A 9,987-nucleotide genomic window follows, 5' to 3' on the forward strand; every position below is an offset into this window, starting at 1 on the left:
TTACCAGGAGCTTCCTTCCTAGAGGCCCTGAGCTTTGTCATATCTGACAAATCACTTCTGTCTTTCATGCTTTGACTTTTTATTCTTAAACAATTTTTATTTGCACTTTCTTAAGTCCTGTCACTTCTTGGGATGCACCCATGCTTTGGTGCATTCTTTGTACTTGCCTTGTGTTCTCTTCAGATTCTCTTTCTAGACAAGGCTGACTAAGATCTCCTTGCTGCTGCTCATTAAATCTCAATGTCACAGAGTGAATTTTTTTAAAAGCGCAATGACATTTATTAAAATATGCACATTATTTCACATTACAGAGATCATTTGACATTTCTCAACTGTGTGAAATTACTGGGAGGTGTACCCCAGCCTAGAGTTCTGGTCTGGGTGTGGTGACTTTGTGAAGGCAGCTGCAGAAACAATGTGCTCTGCCTGTGTGAACACAACCAACTTGACCTTCAAGATCACTTGTGCTGTAACTCCTTCCTTCCGTCCTTCCTTTTTATTAGCTCGTATTTCTTAACATGATTCCCATAACAAATCTTGTTACAGCTGTTGCTCTTTCTTTCTGCCTGTCTCCTTCTCTTTCGAATTACTTGAATTCCCCTTTGCCATCCTTTTGCCCATTCTGTCTGGTTTTATATCTTACATGAAATTACCACTTATATCTAGGATTGTCTGCCTTTTGCTTCTAGTGTTCAGGAAGATTGAGAGAAACTCCTGATGTAGTTTCCTTTTCTTTTGTAATCCCAGTCCTCATTTCTGTGGGATATTTGTTGGTCATTGATGACATAAGCCCGTCGTGCAGAAGGTGCTTCCTGATACTAACATAGTATGCATGTTAATTTACATGATTTTTCTGGAAAAACCATTCCCTCTCTTGATATCTGGTCTTTGATCCTTCTCCTTCATTGCTCCAAAACTATTTCTCCTCAAGACATGTTGTTATAAGTACAGATTTCCCTATCTTCCTTTTTTATATTCTTCTCTTTGTCTAAATAGTGACTTGAATATTCATCTTGAGAATTTGTCATTAGCCAATTTTTTTTGTTTCTTCAGTCTTTCCGTTTTCTCAACTAAACAAACTGTTCAAGCTCATTTTCCAGACTATTTCAACGTGCACTTCCAGCTGTTTCTCTTGTTCCACTTGTTCATGAATTAGCACTGCTTGTTACCACTCCTCATTGAGCCTGGCACGTTGGACTGAGCTCCACTCTGAGTGCCCTGAGCTTTTAGGGAAGCCTTGTCTTCAGAAGGGCTTTCCTCAGTGCAAATGAACTGGAGCCAAAAGTAATTGTATTAGATTAGACATATTTGCATCATTTGAAGCCTTTCCATCCATCCCTGTGTTTACTGGTACTCATCAGCCCTCTGTAGAAATTCTTAGATTCAGAAATACATTATGGCAATTGGAGAAACATCAAAGAAGATGCACTTTTGACTAAATATATTCATAGAATCATTAAGGTTGGAAAAGACCTTTAGGATCATTGAGTCAAGTCATTAACCCAGCACTTCCAAGGACACCACTGTAAGAGCCTGAATGGGGGATGTGGGACTTCAGGGGCTCTCCAAAATGCAGTTTATTGTATCCAAAATGCAGTTTATTCCATCCAAGAGCTTACAGCAGTCCAGGGTCGTGGATGACAGAGCTGTGCCCACAGCTGTCAGCTCCAGCTGCAGGCAGGCCTGGAGACCCTTTGGTTTAGGTTACAATGCATTCTAGACTTTTCTTTTGGTTACATGCATTCTAGACTTTTCTTTTGGTTACAATGCATTCTATACTTTTCTTTTGGTTACAATGCTTTCTAGACTTTTCTTTGCTGAGCATCTTCCTACAGTAGAACCAATCTATACCTTGACTATTACCTATAGCCTATCATAACTCCTGTAATTACCATATTCATGTCACTGTTCTCCAATCACCAACAGTCAGTACATTACAGTTTAAGCTAGAAGTTGGTTTTCAGTTTTCTTGCAGTGGAAAATTCTGAGACCTTTTTTCTACCTGCAACATTTGCTGCCTTGTTTGCCTGTGCTCTCTTTGTGCTTGGTAAAAACATCTTCTTGTTTGGGGTGGGTTTATCCTTTGCTCTAAGCCATAAAAACCCCTTCTAACTAACACACCCTTTGCTCCTTGGTTATCCAGTGAGACTGGCTCAGCAATTCTTTTCTTCTATATCAAAACTTGCTTCCATCTCTATTCCTTCATCAGACTCCACATTGAAAAATCTTTCTGCCAAGCATCCATATCTGTGAGACTTCCTTGTCAAACTTTCATCCTTCCCACCACACCACTAAACCATGTCACTGGGTGACACGTCTACAGTTCCCTGGGCAGCCTGTTCCAGTACTTTACAACCCTTTCCATGAACAAATTTTTCCTAATGTCCAATCTAATCCTCTGCTGGTGCAGCCTGAGGCCATCTCCTCTTGTCCTGTTGCTCATTACCTGGGAGAAGACCAGCTCCCACCTGGCTACAAGCTCCTTGCAGGGAGTTGCAGAGAGCCAGAAGGCTGTAGAGAGCCCTGAGCCTTCTTTCCTTTAGGTTGGGCCCCCCCAAGCTCCCTCAGCCACCTCTCATCAAACTTGTGCTCCAAAGCCTGCCCCAGCTCAATCTCCTCTCTGGACACACTCCAGCACCTCAAAGTCTTTCTTGTGGAGAGGAGCCAAAAACTGACCCCAGGATTCAAGGTGGGGCCTCAGCAGTGCCCAAAACAGGGGGACAGTCACTGCCCTGGTCCTGCTGGCCACACTACTGCAGATCCAAGCCAGAATGCCATTGGTCAAGATAAACTCTTCTTTTTTTCTAGTAAATGTTGGAAAATAAACAGAAATAATGCAATTTGACCAGTGTAACCATGATGGCATTCACTTGTAGCTTTTTTATAGGTTGTGAAAGAAGAATTTGCTAGTGGAAAACACATTTTAATTGTTTTCTTGTTTTGAAAGCATCTTTCAGACAGGGCAGTGGATGTTTTTCCCCAGTGAATAAAAATGGTTCCCTCAGATTTTTAGTTCTGAGTAAAATAGTATGGCTGACTGAAAGCATCCCTTATCAGATGCTTTATAGCTTTTGGGGCCATGCCTGGAGTGGTTATAAAGCACTGATTGTATTTGGTTTTGCTCTGTAAAAGAGGTTGAGCTTTCAGATATCCAAACCTGCTGGGTATTTAACTGGAAATGCTCTTTTATGCCATGGCAAAATTGTTTTGTTCTGCAGTATGAACTAGCTAATTTTCTCAGCTGTTTGATGCCAGGGTATTTGTTGTAAAAATAGATCTATTTTCTCAGCCATAAAAAGGACTGAATGTTTTGATCTATTCTACTGATAGCAGAATTGAGCAGTTGCAAGCCAAAGGATGGGTCTTGGAGCTCATCCTGCCTCCTTTGCTGGTCCTGCTGCAGCCTGCACTCCATGTATGATGTTTGTGCATCTCTGGGATGGAGTGGGAGAGGTTCATTCTGGGTCCAAAGGTCTGGACAGTGAGGCAATAAAATCCACACCTAATTAACACTGATTATTTGCCACTGAGTTTCAGTTTGATACCTGTGGTAGGTAGCTTTGTGTATCATGGATATATGCAAACTGATATATTTAATGGCTAATTGCTGTTCACTTCTGTGGATATAATGTGTGACTGGGGGATAGCCTCTCACTACTCATGTGTTCTGAAAAACCAGTTTTCTTCCTCATGGACTGTGACAAGAGACTTGAAGCTGATTTTCAGTCAAGTGAAACGAAATAGCATCAGCGTGTTGGATATGCTTTAACTGTTTGGCAAGCAATTAAAATGAAACTGGAGAAAGAAGCAATATATCCTGGGTTTTCTCAGACAAAACAGTGATGTATTGTAGATTCCCTACAGGGTACAAACCTTCTCTTAGAGCCCTTTTAATAGCTTGAACATGTCCTTATTTTGAAGATGGAAATTGAGATCCAAAGCAGTATCTTTTTCTCCTCAATGGTCCAAAAATGAGTCTCTTCCTTCTGTTTGTTGAAATATTCCTGCTAAGCAAACAAAAAATTACATCATTCTCATTTGGTTGTCTCAAGAATTTACTAAATAAATCAAATGCTTACAAAAATTATTTTAAAGGGCTCACAGAATCTTTTCAATAACAATGCCTTAAGTTAAAACCCAGCTCTGTATGCAGGCAAATTCTATTAGCAATTAAACAGCCTATTGTCAACATTGTGTGCTTTTGATATTGCCTTGCAGTGAAAATAAAACCTTGATTTGTTTTTCTATGGTGTTAAAGGGGCTAGCACATCAAAGCTGGAGCAGAACTCACATGACTAAGCTCCTGTAAAATCCTTGATGATCTTTAGCTCCCTCGTCTCTGTAATTGGAAAGCTGTTTGTAAATTTACAAACTGAAAGAATGTTGATTTGTCTACTTAGACAGAACTATTAAAAGTAGGAAAACAGCACTAGCACGATTAATCTGTCTGAATGTTTTGATCCTATACTGAAATACTTCAATATTGTGCATCCCAGTTGGATAATTTGGCTCCTAATTAAGATTTTAGTGTCTGTTTTGCCTGTCTACAGCTGCAACATGGTGTCTGTAGAAATCTGTCTCATTTATTTGCAAGTGGCACCTCCAAAAATGATGCTGGCTTTTAAAATCTAGTAAATGTTAAAACCTGAATTTTGAGGTCACACTAAGTCTGGCAAGTCTTATGTTGTATTTATCAAAATCTCCATTTTAAAATGATCATGCTGACTTTTCAGGAACGTTTTTAGGTGTGTGTTTCAGGGCACTAAATCGAGAGAATCTCTTCTCATAGCTGTTCTGTCTCACTGAAAGATAATAGAAATCCCATATTTGGACAGGAAAAATTGGATGGACTGATGACACAGATGTGCTATTTTGGGTGCCTCCCTTTGCAAGTTCATCAGCTGTGGGGGAATGTGGTTCAGACAGCAACAACAATCTGGTGTTCTCAGAATTTTGTCACGCTGCTGAGAGAAAGCTTGGGACAAGACCATACAGTTTAGAATCTCCAGTACAAGAAGTGGTGAATTAAGCTAGTTCTAGGTGAGTGAGTTTGGGCACTGCAGCTCTGCATGGTGGAGGGCCTGGCTTTCATCATTCCCTGTGGCAGCTCTCTGTGCTGCCCGAGCTGTGTGGGAATCTCTGCAGTGCACACACGTTACCTGGAGCAGCCACACAAGCCTGCCTTGCCTCACTCAGCTGGCAGTGCTGACTTCTTTGCAGCAGCCTTGTTCCTGGTCTAAAATCATACATAAATATGTGCATAAGTATCTTATAGGTGGGCATAGCTCTTATATTGTATAGCTGCCTCTTATACTTGTATAGCTGCATACTGGAATTTTGGTGAGAAAAGTTCTGTATCAAAGCATTTCTGATGGAGAAAAATGTAAGACCAGAACACTGCTATTGATATTCTCTTAATTTTGACATTACCAATATTCTGAAGTATCAAATTTGTCAAGTGGTTGCACAGGATTCCTCGTAGCCCTCCTGAACTGCCCTGTATTTAAAGGGATCATGAATATATGCATGGGTTGTATCTGCCACAGTGGGGTTACTCTGTAAAATGAAAACAGTTTTAAAGAACTCACAGCCATCTTTCTTGAGCAGTTGAAAAGTGTCAATTTGGTCCAAAAAATCCTCAGAGACTATACTCAGAACATGCATGGAGAAGACAGACCCTCGGGACAGTTTCAGCAGAGGGTGAACAGTGATGCACCAGGAGCTGGCAAACAGTTGATGAGAGTAGCCAGCCGAGGAGAAGGGTTCCACAGGTCAGCTGGGTGATGCCAAAAGGCAGTGGCTGCTGCTCAGAACAGAAACTGCTGCTTGGATCACACTGGGTTGGAGATTCAGTAGGAGAAGTGGCCAGAGGGGAAGGTGGCAGTCTGGGCACAGCTGCAAGTGCCTGCAGTTTGAGAGGATGAATGGGAAGATTGAGGGTAAGTTCCCGAGTTTAAGGGAAATGCTCTTGGTCCCACTGCAGACTGTTCCAGTCTTTCCTTGTTTGCCATTGTCAGGAGATAGGTGGTATGTGGAAACCATTTTCTACCCAGAGTAATGCTTTTGAGACTTGCTGTTCTTTCTGTTGCATGCTAGAAGTCAGTGTTGCATCAGTTATTTAAAGTAGATCGTGTTTAAATTGTCAGCTTCCAGCAAGGACAGCCTTGCTGTGCAGAGCATATCAAATCCTGCTGCTTTGTGACTGGGAAGGCAGAACCCCCCAGTGGTTCTTTACATTGTAGGGGATTTGTAAAGGCTCTTTTCACCAGCAGTGCAGTAGTTTAGGTGTGTTCAGCCCAAAGCCCACTGCAGTTTTCTAGCAGCTCTCTGAAACAATTCCAGTGAGCTCTTTCATAAGATTCTTAAATTTTAATGGTGTTTAGAATAAATAATGGTTTGAGTACTGTGTTCTTACTTGTCCCACTGTTAGCTTCATAAAACTTTTCCAGGGAAAGAAAAGAAGGGGAAACCTAAAAGACCTTGATTGCTGGCTGCCTTTGGTAACTCTTTTGAGTCTTTTTTGGGATCAAAGAGGGAGGAGACACCAAGTTGTATTGGAAGGCAGGGTAGTTCCTCACATTACAAACTCATTGCCATGGGTCATTCCAGGCTTTAAGTGGATGCTATGGATATGCATGCAAGGACTGTGTAGAATGTTTGGTTTTGATCAAATCCTTTATAGACTGAAAAGCCATGATTTGGACCTGAACACTCTTGATGCTGGAGGATCTCTGCACTGAGAGATACCTTGGCTCACAGACTGCAGGCTGGTCCCATGTGTGACTGTCTTGCACAGACAGAAGTGACAGATGCAATTGCTTATGGTTTTACTGGTGGTAAAAGTCACAATCAAAATAAACTGGTTGAAGTGTGCAGAGCACAGGCACTGCAGAGGCTGCAGTCAGACATGCATGATGTGACAGGGAGTCAGGATGGACATAGGGATGTCTTTTTTCCCGTCCTAGCCAAGCTTACACAGCACTTCCCCTGAATTTTTCTGCTTTTTCCATTTGGGGGAAAATTTCAAGCCTCTCTGGGGGCTAATAAAAATGCAGGGAGGGGATGGTAATGGATTCAGCTTTGTCCTCATCAAACTGCAGTGGCACTGTGTGGTTTACTTGCATTCAGCTGAACGTGATAAGAGCAAGGTGATGCAGCTGAGTCCCAGAGACAGCTTCCTCCAGGCAGCTCCTAGGACAGAGAATGGGGGAAAACATCAGTCATTTTCTATCTACATGACATTGATTAATTGTTCAGAACTGCCTTTCAGTTACTGCTGTTGTTTGCTTCAGCCCTTGGAAAAGGCTGCTCCAAAAAGCACATTTAATGTGGCTACAGCATGAGGAATAGCTGGGAAAAATGAATGGATTGCTTTGTTTCATTAACTGTCTTTACAAACAGAATCTGAAGGTTTTGTTCTCTGAAGTCAGCTATTTATTAAATTATATTTAAGTTTCTACTTCATTTTTATTGTTTTGTATTAATGTTTTAAATGGGACGATTGAAGTGTGGATTAATTGAAATCAAGGAATTTTAGTTACAGAGGCTCTTTAGTCTTACTGAATTGTTATCACAGGATGTTAAAATAAATAGGTCATTTTGTAGCAGTTTTGAAAATCAATGTGTTCAAATCAGGTTAAATTTCCTAGCTGGAGTGGACTATAATGCTTTTTTTTCCTTTATTTTGTCCTTCTCTCTGGCAAACCTGTCTCTGTTTAAATAATCTGTGAAACTGTTTTCACAATTCTCTGCAAGTTGCATTGTGTTATGTCAGCCCTGTAGTGGTATCTCCAGCTAACTGTTACATGATGAAAAAAAACCCAGAATGATCGAATTTACTTTTTTCTTCTGATCCTTGGTACCACAGTTATTCTTGTAGATAAGCCTTCTTTGATATTTGTACTGCAACCTTTAACAAAATGTCCTGCATTTATAATTTACAATTTGGACTTTCTGTCAGTTTTGTGCTTGCGGATGCAAATTGTGCCAAATGGAGACCCCCAAAATGCTTCCTGAATTTGAAACCAGCTTCGTTTTGAAATTACTATTTGTTTTGTTTTTTGTAATAAGGAAGCTTTTTATCAGGATATTAACAGTGGCTTTTAAAATCCCAGTGGGTAATGAGCAGCTGGAAAATGCCTTGGATCCAGTGAGATAGAAAAGTAGCAGCAGTGCGAGTGATGAAGATGAGTGGGGCAAGGGAGGTCTGATGGAAGAGTAGCAGGGGACTTCCTGCTGTAGATTGGGATCACAGCCTGCTTTCATGTCCTCAGCAGAATCCTCTGTGAGGATGTAGCTCTTGCAGGTTTAAAATGGTGGGATGGGGTGGCCCAGCAGTGGACTTCCTAAATGTACACATTTACAAATGTGTGTGTTTATATTTTGTGGGTTGCATTTCCCTAATTTACAAATATTCCTTAAATGAAAGGCCTTAGTAAGGACTGAAAAGAAATTGAGATTAGGTTTTTTCCTTTTGTGTAAAAGCATTTGTTCTGGGTGTAACTGAAGGACATACCTCTCGACTGTTGTGATGCTGACACCTTGTAAAACAAAACCTGCAATTAATAATATATATACTTGAAATGCCACAGAGATTTCTGTGGTAGTTTCCTGTCAAATTTAAAAAATACATGATCAGAATTTAAGTGAAATGCAGTGCAAATACAGAGCACATGGCCCATACAGCAGGGAGGGAATATGCTTTTGTGGCTACGTGGCTTTAATCCAAGATGGTGAATATATCCCAGGGGTACAGTGGTTTTCCCCAGCCACAAGTGAAATATTTGGCATATCAGTAATTTGGGTGGACCTCTGAGAAGTGAAGCATCAGCCACAACTTGGCACCTCTCCAGATTTAACTGCAGTTGAGTTTGTTGTCAAGACCGTGGAAAACTTAAACTTCTTTAGACTTTTAAAATTCTGGTTAATTGGGAGCAGTTTCTTATGCAACATGGATGCAATGCATCTTTGCTGTTACTGTGAGTGATTCAATACTGTAACCAGAGCAATTCCTGCTTGTTTTTTCAGGAGAGGCCCTGAGAGGAAAGATCACAGTGCGCAGGAACAGAAAGGATCCGCGCTCCCTCTTCATCACCCTCTCAGTGAGGGACACCCAGCAGACCTACAGCCTCCAGTGAGACTCTGTCCATGGCTGGGAGGGGCCCCTTTCAAATGCTGCACCTGACTGCTGATAACTCTTCTGGAATAGCCCGAAATAGTAAACTCTTGTGTTTGTGTGTGTGTGTACACACACAAGAATATGGAAAAGTTACCTGGAGCTGAGATTCAGATCTGCCACTTCACATGGTGTGAGGAAAGCAAGAAAGATGGGTTTGGGTTACCTGAGACTGCCAGGTGAGGAAAAATGAGCCTGAAGTCCTGCTGTAAGGAACAATAAATATGATATCTCAAAAATGTTTTATTCTTCCACTGGCAAAATCCTTGTATAGTATTTTTTTTTGTGAAAGAAGCAGCTTAGTCATGTGTGAGTGCACCTCAACAGTAGCTGGAAAATCCAATGGGAATAATTTTTGAATTCCAACTGCAAGATTGGGGGCAACAAAGATGGTATTTTTACTACACTTCTGCAGTTTAAAAGTTGTACACATTTCAGTTACATTTGTCTAAATAAATGAACCCAATGTGATATATAATGCAGTTGCTGCTTTCTTTGTGTCCTATGTAATTGGAAATTCTGTCTATCCTGTGATGGCTCATTTATTTGTGCCTACAGTTTTTTCTCTACTAACCTGTTGGGGCATAGGTGGATGGAAGTGTGTATCTTAGCAGCTCTGGGAAAAACACAACAAGCAAAAAGCAGTTGCTGGAAGGGTGGCTTTGGTTTGGCTTCTTGCAGAAACACTGGACACTCAAGGGTTGACTGTTCAGGGGAGGGGGGTGTGCATGTAGGGATTCATTTTAATTCCCTTTAGCCTCCTTAAATGTCCTGGTTAACAGGGATGGATGTTCAGGAGCTCAACTCACAGG

General features: G+C 41.1%; 1 protein-coding gene across 1 annotated transcript in view; it reads left to right on the plus strand.

Annotated features, from left to right (window-relative positions):
* The window catches only part of PRMT3 (protein arginine methyltransferase 3), a 57,364-nt gene extending 47,711 nt beyond the window's left edge, over positions 1 to 9,653 (plus strand). The window contains exon 15 of the mRNA XM_036384340.2: positions 9,028 to 9,653. Within this exon, the coding sequence (XP_036240233.1) occupies positions 9,028 to 9,137 (110 nt within the window). The 3' untranslated portion in view covers positions 9,138 to 9,653. The remainder of the gene's footprint in view (positions 1 to 9,027) is intronic.
* Positions 9,654 to 9,987: the final 334 nt, after the last annotated feature.

The sequence above is a fragment of the Molothrus ater genome, chromosome 6 (assembly GCF_012460135.2).
Source record: "Molothrus ater isolate BHLD 08-10-18 breed brown headed cowbird chromosome 6, BPBGC_Mater_1.1, whole genome shotgun sequence".
Lineage (NCBI taxonomy): Eukaryota > Metazoa > Chordata > Aves > Passeriformes > Icteridae > Molothrus > Molothrus ater.